The 21637-nt window shown below is 44.8% G+C and overlaps 1 protein-coding gene and 1 long non-coding RNA gene across 12 annotated transcripts in view; one reads left to right on the top strand and one right to left on the bottom strand.

Moving 5' to 3' along the window:
* LOC119971685 overlaps positions 1–21637 on the bottom strand; it is a 135531-nt gene that overhangs the window by 6533 nt on the left and 107361 nt on the right. The window lies entirely within an intron of this gene.
* saal1 (serum amyloid A-like 1) overlaps positions 1–21637 on the top strand; it is a 32941-nt gene that overhangs the window by 10075 nt on the left and 1229 nt on the right. For all 11 annotated transcript variants that reach the window (XM_038807574.1, XM_038807579.1, XM_038807576.1 and 8 more), the window contains exons 7-12: positions 875–990; positions 1807–1984; positions 3729–3811; positions 5635–5823; positions 8552–8775; positions 9338–9430. In XM_038807574.1, the coding sequence (XP_038663502.1) occupies positions 875–990; positions 1807–1984; positions 3729–3811; positions 5635–5823; positions 8552–8775; positions 9338–9430 (883 nt within the window). The remainder of the gene's footprint in view (positions 1–874; positions 991–1806; positions 1985–3728; positions 3812–5634; positions 5824–8551; positions 8776–9337; positions 9431–21637) is intronic.

The following is a 21637-nucleotide window of genomic DNA, read 5'->3' as shown; positions in this document are numbered from 1 at the left end:
TAAAATCATAAAATTTTATTATGGCGGCAATAGGCTATTTCTGGAAACTGCTACAATCCTTATAATGGAAGTATTCCCGTGATTCTGTTAGGTAGGGAATTCTAAGATTTTGACCCACAAATGTGGATCCAAATCAAGATGGTGAGTGACTTGTATGAGAATTTGGAGCCAATGTTATTCCCATGCGTTGCTGCATTTGTTCCTGTTTTAACGCCATGGAGGTGGAAGGAAATCTGATATAAAACCAGAAATATGCAGCAAATCCGTCAGTGTATCCAAATGTATTTAATGTTTCAGATCAGGCATTTAATCAAAAGTGGCAGATATGCAGCGTCCCAATGGAAGTGTGAATCAATTATTTTTTCTTTCGTATACTGACTGATCTGTTTATTTTCCGTTACCTTTAGAATTTCTGTCTAGCCTTTTTGTATTCGTATTGTGTTGTCTGACTTTGATATGAACCAAGTATGCATTGGATCCTGACTGGCAATATATTACTGGTCATGGAGATAATTGCCAATTGCCACAGTAGGTTTGATCCTGATCATGGACATGATTCCTTTGTTGCAAATAATTAGTATTATTTATTAGTATGGGCTGACATGCTTTCATTAAAATGTAAAAGCGCCTGATGTGTGCCGACTTGAACTGTGAGCAGTAACTAACAGTAGAATTTAATATCATCCTTCTACACCAGGATTATATATGGAGAGACTATTTTGAACTGTCAAATGAAATACTGGTACCTACAGGTCTACTGCAATTGGTGATAAGTTGAGGCCACTGGATTGATAACAGTCACAATATTAAGATACGTTTGTACCACTTATAGCTTCTAAGTAATGGTAATTATTATGGTTAATCTCTCTGGCAGGTTAATACTGAGCTGCCTATCTCAGCCAGATGTGTCCAACATCTGGATTGACCAAATCCACAAGCAACGCTCTGTTCGGGAGAATGTATGCTTCATAATGCAGAGCTCCACAAATGGTAAGTGATGGTTAGTTTTCATGCAAATGCATTAGCCAAAATCCACTTGAATGGCAACATCTGCGTCATTATTTGCCTTTTTTTTTGTTTTTATCTGCAATGGACAATGTGTGCCTGTGTCTGAGGTTTTGTGTGGTGGTTGGTTGGAAGATTGAGGTTGGAGGTCCACAGCATGTGCATGCATGCGAAATTGAGGAGAGTAGACTTGCATTTTTTTTGACAAGCCTGAAGTGTTAATGTGATCTGTGGTAGCTACTCAGTCACTCAATGGTACAACTCTCACTGTTGAGCCAGAGGATTGTAGGCTCAAGCCAGGGGTTTCAGCACAGAATCTAGGCTGAAACTTTAGTGCAGTAGCCATGTCTGCCTTCTCAGGTGATCATAAAAGATTCTACATCACTATTTTGAAAAAGAACAGGTGAGCTCTCCCCAGTATGCTGACCAATATTTATCCCTCAACCCAAAAAAATGGGTTAACTGGTCATTATCACATCAATGATTGAGGAATCTAGCTGTGCGCAGATTGGCTGCTGTGTTTCCTACAACAGTGATAATACTTCATTGTTTGTAAAACACTTTGGGATGACCTGAGGTTATGAAAGGCAATATATAAATACATAAATATAAGTCCTTCTTGTCTTCCTTGCTGGGTGGTGGTGTTATCAGTATACTATTTTTGTTGTATACTACCCAAACCTGAGTGCTGCAATCTTATCTGTCGTGTTTGCTGACTAAGTCTGAGTGGCGTTACATAGTATCAATCTGGACAGCACTGTTTTTTGAGGTTGCCGGTAATTTGCCTTTTCTCTGATTAAGCTGACTTGTTGGGGAAGATTGGAGAGATGGTCGATAAACTTTTCGACTTGGACAAGGAACTAATGCTAAAGTGGGTCAGTGACTTGAAAGAGCTGCCTGATGCCTCAACTACAGAACAGGAGAAAATGGCTGAGACTGCTGTGGTCCCTTGCTTATTGGAAGCAGCCAGACAACTCAGGTAGGTTTGAGAAAAGGGATGTGACCCCAGTATCCAGGGTTTCAGAATAGGTTAGTATATTGAATGTAAACCTCGTGACATTTTCGTCCTGTTTTAACTTTCTCTCCCATTTTTATATTTTCACCATCCTAGTGATTTAAGATTTATCTCGGGTTTGAGTTTACAGGGTGGGGACTTTTGTCGCTTGGATCTTAGTAAAGGATGTATGAAGTTTTCATGCAGGCCCAAATGAATGATGTAAAAAATACTATTAAAATCTTGGAACCTTCTTGCAGTTTTCTCACTGAATGGATTGGCAGCCGTTCCTTCAGCAGTCACTAAACTATCAGAAATATCTGCTGTTTCACTTTTTTGCCTTGACCTAGAGACTGTTATTCCAGCTAAACTGCAACTTATGTAGAATGCCAGCTATGTTTCCAAATTACCCCAATAACTGAAAACATTATACACCAAGCTAGGGTAAAACAACCAATTCAATTTATTTATGAAATCAGGTAGAAATTGAAATATGTATGAAAATTAAATTAATAGTAGAATGCACGGCAGCTAAAATTTATAAAAACAGATCTCTCTCCAGGGTTGGATGAGTGTTTTGTTGAACAATGGCATTTCACCTCTGAATTGATCTCATGCAGCTTGGCTTGGTAGTGTGGAAATCTCCTATCTGCTAACTGTTTGGGTTTTCGGAAAGCATGGCTCACAACTATACTGAATTGACAATGTTGCCTAGAGACCTCATGGTGGTGAGTTTAGAAAATGGTAAAATGTCACCTTGGTGAAGTTGGGAGTTTGATGCTGAGGCATGGTGTTGGAGCTACATCGAACCTGCACTATAACCTGATCTTGGAGTGCTTGATGCTAATGATGAACGCCTCAGATGGAGTGCATTCATTTTCCAGCACCAAAACCAATTATCTTGATGGACACAAAAATTAATGCAAAGAGAGCCAAGAGCTGCAGGCAGTAGGAGAACCTGCTGACACTGAATTGAAACACCACTCACCTTGGCCAGTGCTGTTTGGAGAGTTCTGAGGTGTCAGATCATCAATAACTGAGGTTCTTGTTTGTTTGATCTTGAAATGTAAGTGTTATTGGCAGAGCTAGCATTTAATGCTCATTCCTTGAGAAGGTGGCGGTGAGCTGCCGCCTTGAACAACTGCAGTCCATGTGGCATAGGTATACCCATGATGCTGTTAGAGAGGGGTTCTAGCTTTTGGTCCCAGCGACAATGAAGGAAGGACAATTTAATTCCAAGTTGTTTTTTTAAATTTAGAGTACCCAATTTTTTTTTTCCCAATTAAGGGGCAATTTAGCGTGGCCAATCCACCTAACCTGCACATCTTTGTGTTGTGGGGATGAAACCCACGCAGACATGGAGAATGTGCAAACTCCACACGGACAGTGACCCAGGGCCAGGATTGGAACCCGGATCCTCAGCGCCGCAGTCCCAGTGCTAAATACTGCACCGCGTGCCGCCCCCATTTAATTCCAAGTTAAGTTGTTAGTGACTTGGCTCCTTTCAGGTGATGGTGTTCCCAGATTGGAGGATCTGTGAAATAGGACGATGTACGGTTGCATGCATGTAAAACTGGGATGGAAGAAGTGTGGACACGTGATTTAGGCACTAAACGTCCAAGTGTTCTTGGCACCTAACCTATCCAGTTACTGAGGACTGTAGTTTCTGTTGTATGCATAGTATGCTGTTTGATGTATTTTGGTCTCATTGCTGTTTGCTGTTGTTTAGGTCAGACAATATTGAGGGATTAGAGGTTTACATGCACATACTACAGCTGCTCACTACAGCAAACGAAGGGATCCAAGCAATAGGTACTTTATTCTTCACAGCCTTATCTACAGTTCTTCCATATTCCATGTTATTAACATTTATTAGCAGTGAAATTCACTTTGTTCAAATTTCTTTTCAATACTAAATTAGTGTGGATGCTTTCTGTTCCTAAAGCTTGTGTCATGACTTAATTATGCAAGTATGTCATGCTGAGCTGATATTCATTCACCAAATCAGAAGAAATTTGACCACAAAAATTGAGGAAAACCCACTCATTATTTTAAAAAGCAGAAAATAAGCAAATCGATTAATTAAAAGTTTTCTTTCAGAATAATTTTAGCTGCATTTAGGTTCTTGCGGCAGCCAATGGTGACCGGTCATTCTCTTGAGTGTTTGTTGATTGTGTAAATGTGATTGAATGGTTCGATCTATCCTTGTGTCAGTGGAAACCTTGTTTTCAAATGTTTTTGATACCTTTGTAGTTTCTGCTTCTCTCTGACTGCAGTAAGGTTCACTATGACTGATTACAGTAGCGGAAAGCCATCCAAAGCAAGAGTTCCTGGGATCCAGCTATTTTTAATTTGAAGCTATGGCAGTCCCATTAGACTAGAGTGTGCCAGTTGAAATCTATAATAGTCAGAGGTTTACAGCATGAAAACAGGCCCTTCAGCCGAACCTGTCCATGCCGCCCAGTTTTTACTACTAAGCTAATTCCAATTGCTCGCATTTGGCCCATATCCCTCTCTATCCATCTTTCCCAAATAACTGTCTAAATGGGAAATAGCTACCTTTGGGAAAAGATGTTGACTATCTACCTTATCTATGCCCCTCATTATTTTATAGACCTCTTCACCTCTAATCCTCCTACGCTCCAGGGAAAAAGTCCCAGTCTATCCAACCTCTCCTTATAACTGAAACCTTTGAGTAGCATCCTAGTAAATCTTTTCTGCGCTCTTTCTTGTTTAATAATATCCTTTCTACAATAAGGAGACCAGAACTGGACACAGCATTCCAAGTGTGGCCTTGTACAACTTCAGCAAGACGTCCCAACCCCTGCATTGAATGTTCTGACCAATGAAACCAAGCATGCCGAATGCTTTCTTCACCACCCTGTCCACCTGTGACTCCACTTTCAAAGAGCTATGAACCTGTAATCATAGATCTCTTTGTTCTATAACTCTCCCTAACACCCTACCATTAACTGAGTAGGTCCTGCCCCGATTTGATCTACCAAAGTCCATCACCTCGCATTTATCTAAATTAAACTCCATCTGCCATTCATCGGTCCACTGGCCCAATTGATCAAGATTCCGTTGCAACCTGAGATAACCTTCACTGTTGGTGTCAACTGCAATCTTGGTGTCATCTGCAAATTTATTAACCATGCCTCCTAAATGCCAAGATTATATGCAAAAATTTGATTATTTTATCCCAATTGCTGCTTTGCAGGATTAATGAGAGTAGTGGACCATAATGTGAATGGAAGGGGAGTGAGGGGGCAATGCCTTACGAATTAGATCAAAATGAGCATCAGTATGAAATGTGTTTTATTCTTGTTATCTGGAGGTTCTGAGTAAACTCTCAAATTGGTCTGAAGTCTGTCTCTCCCTATGTAGTTAATGGAACAACACTGGGATAATTCCCATCACCAGTAACACTGAGAAGTCTAACTTGATTGTGATGGAAGACAGAAAGTTTTTCTTTTTGTTTTAAAGTATGTTGAAAAGGGATAATTGTCAGTGTACTTTTCACTTTATAATGGAGGGATACTTGTTAAAAAAGTACCGTTGAGACTTTCCTTGCTTTTTAACTGTGCATCAGACAGAGTTTCATTTGCTAACTGCTTTCTAATGAATCTTCTTAGTGAAAACGCCAGATAAGGGAGAGGCAACTTGGACTCTTCTCAATGACATTGTTTGCACTGATCTTTGCCAAGATGATGACCCAGCAATCATTGTAGAGGAGCAGGCATGTGTGCTGTCCTCTACACTGGCTGTCCTTTCAGCGATGTTTGCTTCAAACATGGAAGAGAATTACATCAAGATAGAGCAAAGTGAGTGAGTTCAGCATGTACTGAAAAAGATGGTGGGAGAACAAGGTATAATAAATCTAACCGTGGCATCTTGTGGGTGATGATGAGATTCTTTACGGAGATGATCAAACCAAGTCAAATTTTAAATAATTGCAATCTTGAACGATCGTTATAAGAACAGAATATTATTACCCAGCTTCCTTGAGTCGAGTTGACTGGTAATCTCTGCTCTGTAGCTCTAATCTACTACTGACCTCGGACAATCACTTGTACCTATATTGGAATTGGTAAACACTCAATCTCTGCACATTGAACCTCAATGAGAAGGAGCAACTTATCACCAAGCTTCATTACATTATTACACAGAAGCGATTTACTAGAATGATACCAACGATAAGGACTTGGGTTATTCTTGTTAGAACAGGGAAGGTGAAGAATAATCCATAGAGCCCCTACAGTGCAGAAGGAGGCCATTTGGTCCCTTAAGTCTACACTGACCCTCTGAAATAGCACTCTACCTCGGCTCACTCCCTCGCCCAATCCCCGTAACCCCGTGCATTGATCATGTCCAATCCACCTAACCTGCACATCTTTGGATATGAAGGGGAAATCTAGCATGGCCAATCCCCCTAAACCACACTTCTTTGAAGTTTGGGAGGAAATCGGAGCACCTGGGGGAAACCCACACAGACACCGGGAGAATGTGCAAACTCCATACACAGTCACCCACGGCTGGGATTGAACCTGGTCCCTGACTGTGGGGCAGCAGTGCTAACTAACCACTGTGTCACTAATTTAACAGAAGTGTTAAATTATGAAGGATTTTCATAGAGTAAATAATGACTAACTTGTCACTATTAGGAAGGTTGGTAACCAGAAAGTAGTTAGAAGAATTTGGTTATCAGATAAAGAAAAGGTTTGCTGGGTGATTGGGAAAGAGCAGGAGAGTGGAACTAATTGAATAGCTCTTTCAAAGCATAGCATAGCTACGCTGGCCGTCTTCTGTGCTGTATGGTTCCATAAATTCCTCTCAATAAACCCCCCTCTTTGACCAAAGTTTTGGTGATCTCTCCTTATGGCCCCTTTGACTCTGTCAATTTTCTTTTGATGACATCTCTAAGGGATGGGGTAATTAAACACCTCAAACAATTTTGGTCGATCAGGGAGAGCCAGCATGAATTTGTGAAAGGAAAGTCACGCCTGACTAATGTTCTTGAATTTTTTGAAGAGGTGACTAAGGTAGTGGACAGGGTAATGCCTATGGATGTTATTTATATGGACTTCCAGAAGGCATTTGAGAAAGTTCCACATGAGAGACTGTTAACTATGGTTGAAACCCATGGAGTTGAGGGCAAATTATTGACACGGTTAGGAAATTGGTTGAGTGGCAGGCGACTGAGTGTGGGGATAATAAGTAATTACTCTAATTGGCAGGAGGTGACTAGTAGTGTACCACAGGGATCTGTGTTGGGGCCTCAATTATTTACGTTATTCATTAATGACTTGGATGGTGGCATAGAAAATAATGTATCCAAATTTGCAGATGATGCAAAGTTAGCTGGCATTGAAGACCACCTAGATGATAGCATAAAATTGCACGGAGATATTGACAGACAAGGTGAATGGGCAAAATTGTGGCAGATGGAATTCAATGTTAGCAAGTGTGAGGTTATCCATTTTGGACCAAAAAAGAATGGAGCAAAGTACTTTCTAAATGGAAAGAGGTTAGGCACGGTGGATGTCCAAAGAGACTTGTGTGTTGAGGAGCGTAGATCCTTAAAATGCCAGAAACAATGCAGAATATAATCAAAAAGACTAATGGAATGCTAGCCTTTTTATCTAGAGGATTGGAGTATAAAGACACTGGTTATGCTGCAGCTGCACAAAACCCTGGTTAGACCCCACTTGGAGTACTGTGAGCAATTCTGGGCAACACACCTTTTGGAAGGATATTTTGGCTTCATCAGGAGTGCAATGTCAGTTTGCAAAAATGATGCCTGGACTGCAGGGGATACGTTATGAGGAGAAATAACTCAAATTAGACCAGTTTCCGCTTAAATTTAGACGGTTAAGAGTGATCTAATCAAAGTATTCAAGATATTAAGAGGGAAAGACAAGGCAGATAAATATAAACTATTTTCATTGGTTGGAGATTCTAAAATTAGGGGGCATAGTCTAAAAATTAGGACTAGACCATTTCAGGAGAGATGTTAACTTCTTCGGTCAGAGTTGTAGAGGTTTGGAACTCTCTCTCCCACAAACAGCAGTTGAAGCTAGAATAGTTGTTAATTGAGATAGATAGATTTCTGTTGAGCAAAGATATTGAGGGATATGGGCCAATGGTTGGTATATGGAGTTAAGCCACAGATCACCCATTATCTCATGAATGGTGGGACAGGCTCGAGGGGCTGAATGGCCTACTCCAGTTCCTATGTTCCTGAGATGCTTTGGAATATTATTCTAAGTTAAAAGCCCTTATATCAATGTGAGTTATTGTTGATGTAATTTATTCTCCACTGATCTCAAACTGGCTGAAGCAAAGTCGACAGAAAGGACTGAGTAGCAATTGTGACTATTTGCTATTAATCTCTCCAGTCGATTTCCTGCTTAATATTTGTACTACTTATCCAAGTTTGACCACTTTTTGAAGTGTGTGCTTGTATTGGCGCCACAGTCTGAAGTGTCTGCTTTGCTAAATTTGGTTGGTTTTGTTGTAACATTCTTCAGCTGCATTTATTGTTTGGTCCAGATCTTCCTTTGCTCGGTACACTGCTACGAGTTTTGCTCTATGCAGAGGAAAGTCAGAAGAAACCATCAGAGGTAATCAGAAGACCCAGTGTAGTCAAATTTTCTGGCCCATCTCCAAGATCTGGTGCCCAGAAGGGGAAACGGCGGGAAGGAGACTTTCACCTGAAAATTCTCCTGGGCATCTGCTCTGAATTTCTCTCTGAAATCTTCATGGACATCTCAAAGGTATGGTTGTTTATTGGAAATATCAGAAGATTAACAGTGCAATGCATTAATTGTATTTTAATTGTTTACAGATGATGACCTTTATTGGGAATTAATTTGTGCCTCTAAATAGAGACTGGTTGTTGGGGGTTAGAAGTTACACCCTTGTAATCTGTCAATTAAAAACTTATTAAAAAAATTAATAAAGATTGGCTCCGGTTCTATCCTTCACAAACTGGCTTAATGGAATATAGCATACTGGAGGAGGAGGTGACAATGAAGGGGGGGGGGGAAAGGGTGGACTGGGTGAGAGCCCTACTGCGAATGGAGTAAATTAATGGAGGGTATGGGAGGTGAGGTTGCATGTAAGAATGGAAAAAGGTTGATGGGGCTATGGATGTAGGAATCAGTGAGTGAAATCTTGCACTAGATTATCTCTTCTGAAACTTTTTGCATGTTGAATCCACTGCTCACAAACCAACTAATAGCAACAGTGTGATCAACAGCTCCCAAGTTCATGTAATTGTTCAGGTTTTGGGCTGGTACAATCTGTTAATTATGATTCTCTCTATTGTGCTTAAAGGAGATTGTGTCAAACAGTTTTAAAGAAGGGCTCTTGAGCCAAGCGATGTGTACCTGTGCCTTTCAGCACCTTCTCCCTCTGTACCACACTGCGGTGAGTATTTTCAAATAACTGTTCTCTTCAGTGATGAGAAATTTCTGCCATTTGGCAGAATTCCAACTTTTGGATGATGGAATTCCCCACTATTCTTTCTTGCAGAGGAACATTTGAAATATATTGTGCTTTTAACCATTAAAAAAAAATAGCACATTGTGACTCTGAATTTTATGGGTGGGAGGAGAGGCCAGACATTGCTTTGCCTAGGCCTCTGATCCGGAGTCACAACAATCACAGCCCACTTACATCAATGGAAGAACTTAAGTGATTAGTTGTGGCTAATCAGTCAGGTCATTTCAATTTGAGGCAGGAGCAGTTGGAGTGAAACAGCAGGTCCTGGCTGAGCCCAGGGAATTGGCTGGCACAGGTGCCTCTCAGCCTGGCCCTTATTCCAACACGGAGCAATGACCAGGAGGAGATGGGTGGTGTGGAGAAGGGTTTGATTGAAGGCAGCATTTAGAATTCTGAATTTAGAAGCAACTTTGCACAGAGGAACCCCGAGCATCAATTAGAGGAGACTTTGCAAGTTGATGATCAAATGAAAATAGAGAATGCTAGAAATGCATGATAGCATCTGTAAAGAAGGCGGCAATAATTGTTGGGAAGATCAGAAAACTGGATAAGTAGCACTATTGTAACCCATTTCCTTACAAACTACAAAATGTTTGTTTATTTTCCAGCATTCAACTTGGCTAAAGGTTTATATTTTAAATGTGAATCGCTCTCTTCTCTTTAACTTGCTCACAGGCTAACTTGCTCACATGTTGACAGTGTGTTTCCAGCAATTTTCAGTTTCTGAAACGCAATGGTCGTACACATGCTAACCATAATATTGTCAACAATGTCAACTTGTTGGTACTTTATGAGAAAGATTATCTTGTATTCCCACCGCCCCCCAAGTAGTTGGAATCAATATATTTCAGTACTGTATTGTTTATATCACCTACTTAAATAAAAGGACTTGCGTATAGTCTCCAATTTTGCTGAAGATATCATGCTTAGTGGGATTTTTAAAAAAAAAGGTATTTTATTCCAAATTTATTCAGACGGTTACGAAACATAACAGTCCGGGGAACATACACCCAACACACAGTTATACAGTTTGTACAAATCTTTCCACATTTTTACCCCACCCCCTCCCCCTGCAACAAACAACTCCTCCAGCATGGCCACAAACATCCACCACCTTGCCTCAAAGCCCTCCGCTGAACACCTCGATTCATATTTGATCTTTTCCACATGGAGAGAGTAGTATAAGTCTCCCAGTCAGGCCACCAGCACCGGTGGCGTTGCTGACAGCCATTCCAGTAAAAGCCTTCGCCGGGTAACCAGCGAGGCGAAGGCCATGATATCGGCCTTCCTCCCCTCCATCAGCTCCAGCTTCTCCAATATCCCAAATATTGCCACCAAAGGGACTGGCTCAACCTCCCCCACGATCCTCATTAGTACCGCAAAGACTCCCGGCCAGAATCTCTTTAGCTTCTCGCAGCCCCGAAACATATGTGCGTGGTTTGTTGGCCCCGTCCACACTTCTCACACTGGTCTGACACTCCCTGGAAGAACCCATTCATTCTTGCCAGAGTCATATGCACCCTATGTACCACGTTGAATTATATCAGGCTCTTCCTCACGCACAAGGTGTTTATCCTGCGTAGCGCCTAACTCCACACTCTCCAGTTTATCTCCCCTCCCAGCCCTCCCTCCCACTTCTCCTTAATCTTCACCACCTGCTTGCTTCCCTGGTCTCCCAGCCACCCATATATGTTTCCGATCCTGCCCTCCCCTTCCACAGCCAGAAGCAGCAGTCACTCCAGCAGAGCATACTTCGGTAGCTTGGGAAGTCCCTTACCTGCAAGTATCTAAACACACTGGGCAGCACGGTGGTGCAGTGGTTAGCACTGCTGCCTCATGGCACAGAGTCCCAGCTTCGATCCCGGCTCTGGGTCACTGTCTGTGTGGATTTTACACATTCTCCCCGTGTTTGCGTGGGTTTCACCCCCACAACCCAAAGATGTGCAGGGCAGGTGGATTGGCCACGCTAAATTACCCCTTAATTGGAAAAAATTAATTGGGTACTTGAAATTTATAAGAAAAAGTGTCTAAACTCACTTCCTCTCTGGAGCTCTACCCTCTCCCTTAGTTCCTCTGTACTGGCAAACCTCTCTTCCAGGTCCAGCCCCACTTCTCTCCACTTCCTATGCATATCGTCTGTCCCCCGCGGCTTGAATCCATGGTTTTCGTACAGCGGAGTTAACACCGACATCCCCTCTATCCTAAAGTGCCTCCTCAACTGGTTCCAGACCGTCACTGTGGACTGCGCCACTGGGCTCTCCGTATATTTCTGTGGCGCTAGTGGCAATGCTGCTGTCACCATAGCCTTCAAGCTGGGCCCCCAACAGGATTCTTCTTCCATCTTAACCCATTCTGCCATCTCTCCTTCCCACCACCATCTCGCCTTCTCCATGTTCACTGCCTCTGTAACAGAGTCTTCTTGCCCCGTGGTACCTTCTCTGTCCACACGAAGTCTGAGATAATCGTGTCCCCCTTCGTGAAAAAGGCCTTTGGTACAAAAATTGGATGCACCTGGAATATGAATAGAAACGTTGGCAGGACGTTCATCTTCACCACTTGGGCCCTCCCTACCAGAGTCAGAAGATGCTGCGTGTCCCACCTCTTCAGGTCCTTCCTCACCTCCTCCACCAGCTTTGTTAAATTCCATTTATGCAGCGTCGCCCACTCTCCCATTACTTGAATCCCCAAATATCTAAACCTATCTATGGCTACTTTAAATGGCAACCCCCCCAGGTTGTCTCTGATCTAGCCCGTTCACCGGGAACTCTTCACTTTTCCCTACGTTCAACTTGTATCCTGAAGCAGTCACTAGCAATGACCCTGAAGGTATCGGCAGAGTGGCAAGGGATTATGAGGGAGAGTAGGGAGCATTGGGTGTCGCGATATGAGGATGACCTGTTATTGTACTTGTCGGACTCGCTGGAGAGCATGGGGAGGATTATAGCTAGTGAGAACTAGCTATCCCTGCAATGTTCTCCTGTGTCACCCAAAGTTTTGTGAGCCCATATCGTTGGTTCGTAGACTTACCACCAGTGTCACATTTAACAGGCTCAACCATGCCACAAACGTTGGCCCAAACCTGAACCTTCCCAGGACCTTGAACAGGTACTACCATTCCACCCGGTCAAATGCCTTCTCCGCATCCATGGACACCACTACCTCCGATACCTGACCTCTCGATGGAGTCATGATCACATTTAACAGCCTCCTTACATTGCTAGAGAGCTGCCTGCCCTTTACTAAGCCTGTATGGCCCTCCCCGACCACCCCGGGTCACAACCTTCCATCCTCCCCGCCACCAGTTTAGCCACCACTTTTACATCTGTGTTTAACAACGATATGGGCCTGTACGACCCACATTCTAACGGGCCCGTCCCCTTCTTGGGTATCAATGTGATCGTTGTCTGCATCATCGTCACCGGCAGCTCCCCCTTCTCCAACGCCTCACTAAACGCCCCCAACAGATGCGGTACCAGTTCCGTCGCAAACTCCTTATAAAATTCTGCCGGGTGCCCATCGGGCCCTGGGGCCTTTCCTGACTTCAGACCTCTTATACTCTCCAATATCTCTCTCAGCCCAATAGGCTCCTCTAGTGCCTGCCTCTTCTCTTCCTCCAACTGCGTAAACTCCCAGCCCATCCAAAAACCACCCCATGCTCCCTACTTCACCCCCCGGGTCCACCCTATGCAGCTCCTTATAGCATTCCCTAAATGTCTAATTTATTCTCCCCGGCTCTGTCACCACCTTCCTTGTCTCTGTCCGTAAACTCAATATTTCCCTGGTCATTGATGTGCCAGCATTCGGCTTGCCTCTCGCCGTACTCGTACTGCACCCCTCTTGCCCTGCGCAGCTGGCTCACTGCCCTCCCCGTCATCAACCTATCAAACTGCTCCTTCAATGTTTTCCTTCCCGCCAATCCCTCCGTGGTGGGCGCCCTCGAATACCACCCATCTATTTCGACCATCTCGTTCATACTCCTCCCTCCTTTTCCTATCCTCGTGCCTTGAACGGGATAATCTCCCCTCCGACCACTGCCTTCTTGCCTCCCAGAATGTGGCTGTTGACACCTCCCCATTCTGGTCCAACTCTACATAGTCTTTGACCACAGACCGCATCTTATCACAGAACCCTCTGTCTGCCAACAACACCGAATTGAGCCTCCATCCCAGCCTCTGTTCCCGTCCTGATCTAAGCCGAATCTACAGCCAGTGGGGTGAATGGTCCGAAATTACTATCTCCGCATACTCTGCCCCCTCCACCCCTATCAACACCTCCCGGCTCACCACAAAAAATATAGATTCTTTTTTTGGAGTTGCGGTAGAGCCGGGAGTGCAGGAGGCAAAAGAGGCCGGTGTCCTGGCCTTTGTGTCCCTAGTAGCCCGTCGAAGGATTCTGTTACAATGGAAGGATGCAAGGCCCCCAAGCGTGGAGACCTGGATCAGTGACATGGCGGGATTTATAAAATTGCAAAAGGTCAAATTTGCCCTGAGAGGATCAATACAATGGTTCTATAAACGATGGCAGCCTTTTCTGGACTTCCTGGCTCAGAGATAGGTAACTGGGTCAATAGCAGCAGCAACCCGGGGGGGTGCATTATTGTAGTGTTTATTCTGTAACTTTATAGTGTATTAATTTGCGTTGTTGTTAAAATGCTGGGTTGTTCATGGGGATGGGGCGAATGTATATGATTGTTAATATTATTGTTATTTTCGGTATTTTACTAAGGTGCGTCAATGTTGTATAAAATCAAAATTTCTCAATAAAAATTATTAAAAAAAAAAAATATAGATTCTGGAGTACACCCTGTAAACATGTAAGATAAAGGAGTACTCCCTTCCCCCTGGGTTCTTCATGCACTACTGGTCCACCATACCCCTCTTTTCCATGTACCCTCCCAGCTCCTTTGCCATTCATATCCTTCCCATTGACTTGGGGCTCAACCTATCCACCCTCGGCTCTAGGACACAATCCCATAATCAACTGGTGCGTGGCCAAGTCTGGATTGCTGCCAGCAACACCCCCATAAGCCCTACATCATCCCAATTTGGTGCATACACATTCACCAACACCACCGGCATCCCCTTCAATACCTTGCTCACCATCACATATCTCCCACCTGGGTCCCTCACTTCCTTCGCACTCACAAACCCCATCTTTTTGTTCATCAAGGTGCCCCCCCCCCGGCGACTTTGAGTCAAACCCTGAGTGGGATACCTGACCCACCCATCCTTTTCTCAACCTAACATGGTCCTTCACGCTGAGGTGAGTCTCCTGCAGAAAAACTACCTCCGCCTTCAAACTCCTGAGGTGTGCGAAAACCCATGATCTTTTCACTGGTCCATTGAGCCCTTGCACATTCCATGTTATAAGCCTTAACAGGGGCTTATGCCTCCATTCTCCTCGACCGTCTGTCATCCTCCCCTTTTGGCCCTGCCCCTTCTGATTTCACCTTGTATCCGGCTTGGGTCACTGTCTGTGCGGAGTCTGCACACCCTCACCGTGTCTGCGTGGGTTTCCTCTGGGTGCTCCTGTTTCCTCCCACAGTCTAAAGTTGAGCAGGTTAGGTGTGATTGGCCGTGATAAATTGTCCTTAGTGTCCAAAAAGGTTAGGTGGGGTTACGGGGAAAGGGTATAGGTGTGGGCTTAAGTGGGGTGCTCTTTCCAAGAGCTGGTGCAGACTCGATGGGCCGAATGGGCTCCTTCTGCACTGTAAACTCAATGGTCGCCACCGGATGTCATGCTTTGTGGGATAATAAACCGTGATGTAAATAGGCTGAAAAAAGATATAGGCTGGTTAAGAGATTGAGCATCAAGGTGACGTATAATGTGGGGAAGTTTGAAGTTATTCACTTTGATGGGAAGGATTGTTAAGAAACTCAAATACTCCTTTTGAAATTTGGAGGTTGGGCCCTGTGCGCATGCATTGGTTGGGAAGCTATAAAGTAGAGAATGAGATAGCTATTGTAAATTGTTTTATTTTTCTGAACTTGTATAGTAAAGTCTATTTTTGCTTGTTTAAAGCCTGTGGTATAGAATTCTTAGAGTCGAGGAGGAAGCCATTCGATCCGTCAAGTTTGCAACGACCCTCTGAAAGAGCACCCTACCTAGGCCTACTTCGCCCACACTATCTCCGTAACCTAACGTGTACATCCCTGGACACAGAGGGGCAATTTAGCATGTCCAATCCACCTAGCCTGCACATCTTTGAATCATGTGGCTTTATTCACTTACGAAGTGTCTTGACTTTTGTAGTAATCCACGGGAAGCAGGAATTCCGTCACCACACCAATATTTATTTACAATAACGATATTACAGGAGCAGCTACAAACAGTGCTGCTAGCAGTCCAGTCAACTTAAGACTGCTCACAAAGCCTACACAGGTGATTATATGGGCCCCCTCAATGAGCTATCATTGAGGGAGCTCATACTCCAATTGGCCAACCAATAAAGCCAATTGGAGTTCATTACACCCCCCCCCAAGGTTCCGAGGAATTCCTGCCAGCTGGCATTCCTCTGAGCTTCCTCCTGCTCCTCATGTCTGGGTCTGTCACCTGTGTGTCGTCCGCCGGGTCGTTCTCCGAAGTGGGCAGGGTGTACCTTATAGGTGCCCGTCTTTTCCTTGACGACCTCCTTGGAAGTTGTTCTTCCTCCTCCTCGGGGAGAGGTGTCGCGGCGGCCTCGTCGAGTGTGTCCATCTCCGACTCTGATGACTGGGTCTGGAGAAATTGCTCGGGGCTGGGGTGTGGGTATCCTTTCCATCTGGGCTATCCCAGCTTGAGGCGGTCCTGCTTCGCCTGCCTCCAGGTGTGGTTCCGCTGCCCTTATTTGATCTAGGTGTTTCTTCAGCACCTTACCTCCTATTGAAATCTCATAGGATATGGGCCCTGTTTGGGACTCTACCGTGCCTTTGACCCACGTTGGTCCATTCCCATAATTCTTGACCCAAACCGGTGCCCCCACCTGTAAATGTCTCTGCTGCCGACTATTATCATGCCCCCTGCGTTGGGCATCCTGTTGTTTCTCCACTTTCCCCGTTAAATTTGGGAAAAGGAGACTCAGCCTCGTTCGCAGCCGCCTTCCCATTAACAGTTCAGCTGGCGGTATGCCCGTTGTGGAATGCGGTGTGGTCCTGTAATCAAACAGCCAGTGGGAGAGCTTTGTGTCTATTGACGCTGCCGGCTGCTTCTTGAGTCCTGCTTTAAGTGTCTGGACCGCTCTCTCGGCCAGGCCGTTGGTCGCTGGATGGTAAGGGGCCGTTTTGATGTGACGGACTCAGTTTTCCTTCAGGAATTTTCCAAATTCCCCACATGTGAATGCCGTTCCGTTGTCCGACACCAATACCTCCGGAAGTCCATGTGTTGCAAACGAGGCCCTGAGCTTTTCAATTGTCGATACTGTGCTTGCCGTGTTTACCCGGTGGAGGTCCAACCATTTGGAGTTGGGCGTCCACTATCACCAAAAACATTGAGCCCATGAAAGGGCCGGCGTGGTCAATATGCAGGCAGGTCCACGGTCTGCCTGGCCATTCCCACGGGTGCAATGGCGCCGCTGGTGGCACTCTTTGCACTCCTGGCACCGACGTACCAAGGCTGCTATGTCTGTGTCCAAACCTGGCCACCAAACGTAGCTTCGAGCTAGCATCTTCATTTTAGACACCTCTGGGTGTCCGTGATGTAACTCAGTCAAGGTTGCCTGACGGCCCTGAGCTGGGACGATTACCCGGGCTCCCCATAATAGGATACCGTCTTCTACGGTTATTTGGTCCCTTCTGCTCCAGTATGGGTGCATCTGGGGCTCCACTGGTCTTTCCAGTTCCCCTGTTAGCAGTAAATGCTTCATCTTGGCTACAACTGGGTCTTTTTGCGTCCACAACCGAATATGTTGTGCGTTTACTGGTAGGGTGTCCAAAAAATTTAGAGTCATTACTGTCTCCTCTACTTTTGGTATTTGCGGCGGAGTGTCTGGGAGGGGAAGTCTGCTCAAAGCATCTGCATGTGCTACTCGCGTTCCCGGTCTGTGCTCCAGAACGTATCTATATGCCGCCAGTAGCAACGCCCAGCGTTGGATTCTAGCTGATGCAATCGGGGGTATTGACTTGTCTTTTAATAACCCTAATAACCGCTTATGGTCCGTCACTATGGTGAATTTCCGCCCGTACAGATACTGGTGAAATTTTTTTACTGCGAATGTCACCGCCAGTCCTTCCTTCTCGATCTGGGCGTACTTCCTCTCAGCCATCGCCAAGGTCCTCGAAGCATAGGCTATTGGCCGTTCTTCCCCATTCCTTCCTCTATGGGCTAAGACGGCTCCTACCCCGTAGGGGGATGCATCACAAGTGACCACCAACTCCTTCCTTGGGTCATAATGCTCTAGGACATTTTCGGATGACAGCTGTTCCTTAATGTCCCTAAACGCTCGGTTTTGGCGGGTGGACCATTTCCATTCTTGCCCCTTTTTTAGTAGCTGGTGGAGGGGTTCTAGGATGGATGCCCTATTTTCAATAAATTTTCCATAATAGGTTACCAACCCTAGAAATGATCGTAACTCCTGGACCGTGGTGGGAGCTGGGGCTTCTTTTATTGCCCTTACTCTGTCTTCTAATGGATGTAAGCCTGACTCGTCTACTTTATATCCCAGGTACGTCACTTGTGGGGCCAGAAAAACACATTTTTCCCTTTTTAGCCGTACGCCTGCCTTTGCGAAAGGCCTAAGCACTTCCTCCAGGTTCCTTAAGTGTTCCCTGTTTGTCCTATCCGTGATTAAGACATCATCCAAATAAATCGCCACCTGCGGTAGTCCCTGCAGAATATTTTCCATTATTGTCGGCCGCCCGTTCACCCGTGGGGTAATCCTAATGGGTTCTGCTTTCTTCGTTGTAATATTATATAATTGTTCCCCTTCGGAGGAGGATGAGGCGTCTAGGTTGTGTACTTCCCTGCGTCCCCAACTGCGATTCCTCTTTTGCCACCTCCTTCTAGGGTTTCTGTCGTTGTTACCCCACTCTGTCTGGTGCCAGAAGCTGTTGGGGGAGCCTCAGCCGGTACTTCCCTCTGTCTCCAGTTAGTCCTGGCAGACTTGGGGGCAGTTCTGGGGTTTTCCTTTTTCCCTCTATTCCTCAGGTTTTTCCTGAGAGCGATTATCTGGTAGCAGGACCCGTTGTGGTAGTCCCTCTCACAGGTATCTACCTCCATTAGCGTGCCCTGTAGTTCCTGCGCCCCACTTGCTGCCTTTTCTAGGGACAGTGCGAGCTGTAACGCCTGCCTGCAGTCTAGCTCCGTTCCCGCCAACAGTCGTTTCTGTATTGTGAGGTTGTTTATACCACACACTAACCGGTCCCAAAGCATTTCATTTAGCGTCGGGCCGAACTCCCATTTTTCCGCCAGCCTTCTCAGGCGGGTCAAAAAATTTGTGACTGACTCCCTGTCTTCCCGCTTCGCTGTGTAGAATCTGTACCTACGCAAAATGAGGGGTGGTTTTGGGTCGTAGTGCTCTTTCACCAATTCAGTTACTTCTTGGAAAGTTTTTGTGTCCGGCGCATCGGGATAAGTCAGACTACGTATAATGGCGAAAGCGGAGGGTCCGCACGCCGACAGCAGGATAAGCCGTCTCCTTTCGTCCGTCAGTATATCATTTGCCCAGAAGAAGTAACACATTCTCTCCACATACTGGGACCAGTCCTCAATAGCCGGGTCGCATGCCTCTAACCTCCCAAAAAACGGCATTTTTAAAATGGCAAGGCTTACCCTCCGAGTGCGGCAGCTGGTCTCCGCAAAATTCGTAGTTTACCTCGTCGCCACTGTAGTAATCCACGGGAGGCAGGAGTTCCGTCACCACACCAATATTTATTTACAATAACGATATTACAGGAGCAGCTACAAACAGTGCTGCTAGCAGTCCAGTCAACTTAAGACTGCTCACAAAGCCTACACAGGTGATTATATGGGCCCCCTCAATGAGTTATCATTGAGGGAGCTCATACTCCAATTGGCCAACCAATAAAGCCAATTGGAGTTCATTACAACTTTCAAACTTTATCCACCTTAAACAAAACTTTATTGGTCCCTAATCGATCTCCCCATGACCCGGGGTCTGACCAAGGATCATAACAGAATTGAAATGCAGAATATTATTTAAATGGAGAAAGACAGCTAGAATGGCCTAATTTTGTAGCTGAGCATTCATCTTCCAAAGGGAAAAGCAAACCAATCAGTTAACAGTGTTCGTAAAACTTTGATGCAGATTTATGAATACGCTTCCATGGTCATGTTCTTGAATTAGAATTTATATTACGAGTGCTCACTGCATTAAATGCTGAACTGTTCTGATAATTACTGTATCCAGGGAGAGAACACCAGATGTGATCATCTCCCTGGACGCAGAAAAGGCCTTCGACAGAGTCAAGGTGAAATACGTCATGGTGGCGCTGGAGCAGTTTGGGCTTGGATCGGGATTCACCGCCTGGGTGAAACTCCTGTACAACGCTCGTATGGCGAGTGTGCAGACTAACACCAGCTCTAAATACTTGCAGATGCACAAAGCAAGGATGCCTGCTTTCCCCGCTGAAGCTCACCCTGGCAATTTAACCACTGGCAATCGCCCTCAGAACGGCAAAAGGCTGGAGAGATATCCAGACAGGGGGGCAGAAAGCATTGAATCTCCCCCTATGCAGATGATCAGCTCCTCTGCATCTTGGGCCCTCAAGCTAGTATGGAAGGGATCATGAACTCTTGAAGGGGTTTGGAGCCTCCTCGAGCTACAAACTCAGCAAAAGTGAAATCTTCCCAGTGAACCCACAAACAAGAGGGACAGAGCTGGTTGGATTACAGTTCAAACAAGCCCAAAACAAATTCCACTACCTGGGGATCCAAATTTCCCGTGACTGGACACGGATCTACAAGTGGAACTTGACGTGTCTGGTGGAGAAGTAAAAAAGGACTTGCAGAGATGGGGAGGAACAGGCGAGCCACAAAATGCAAAGTGGAGGGGAGGGAGGACGTGGAGGGGGAGGGGGGGGGCACAAAACCCACAGTGGGGGACCACGGGACACAGGCGGCATAGCTGTGGAGGACAAGAGGGAGAAACGGAAAACACCAGCATGCTAGGTGACACACCAAGGTTCCATTTGGCTGCCCAACCAGGGTGGAACGACCAGATAGTGTCCGCATCCACAAGAGGGAGGGGGACATGTAAATAGTCATAAGTTTTCAATATATATATTTTCTCTTTCTGTTTTGTGTGTCTCTGTTCATTTCTCTGAGGGAGCTCTGTAAATTTGTGAGCATTACCCTTTCAGTGACTGCTGGACTATGTATCATAAAAATATGAAAATCAATTAAAACATTTACAATGCTGAACTGTTTAAATGCTGAGATCACTTTGGTGGTTTTACACAAAAAAAAATAGGTCCATACTCCTGAAAGTATAGAAGGGAAAGCTAATGTTTCCAATAACTTGATGTCTAATAATTCACCAGTTTGAAGTGGCCTTAGATGCATTTACTTACAATACAGATTGTTTAAAAGTGCTATCATTACAGGATTCCTCGTTACAAAAAGATTTCAGGCCTTTTTGTCTTTGGTCATTCTCATCCCGGTCTCCTCTTATGAAGGTTCCAGCAAGCCTTTACTCTTTTAGACTAAATTTGATTAAGAGTCCTTGTTTCATCACAAGATCACAGGTTGATCACGTGAAAGAGGAAAGAAAGTTGAAGTTTCAGCTTTGACTTTTCATCAGGAGTGATCAGACTTAAATTCAAACAGAAAATAGTGCAATCAGGATTTGAAAGAAGATGTTAGATTGAGCTTTTTTGTCAATGTGACGTATTAACATATTTTAGATGTTCCCAGATCTGCTTTGTAGTCTCTTGCATTTCTCTAAAATTGTAGTGTGTTGTTGTAGGAAAACTTGAAAGCAAGTGTTGATGTTGTGAGGGCCGTCTATGTGTTTAGTGCAGCCTGCTAGTTTTTTGAAAGTGCTAGAATGTTTTTATTTGCTTGTTGATTTTCTGCACTTGCCCCATCTCACGTGAAGCTGTTAATTTTTTTCTGGATCTTGGTTCTATAGATATTAATTAAGTAACTTTTGGTACATCAACACAGAGCCTTTGACATGAATGTTGATAGGCCATGTAT

The sequence above is a fragment of the Scyliorhinus canicula genome, chromosome 9 (assembly GCF_902713615.1).
Source record: "Scyliorhinus canicula chromosome 9, sScyCan1.1, whole genome shotgun sequence".
In the NCBI taxonomy this organism is placed as follows: domain Eukaryota; kingdom Metazoa; phylum Chordata; class Chondrichthyes; order Carcharhiniformes; family Scyliorhinidae; genus Scyliorhinus; species Scyliorhinus canicula.
The sequence above is the reverse complement of the archived record's forward strand: the minus strand, read 5'-3'. Positions and strand labels throughout refer to the sequence as shown.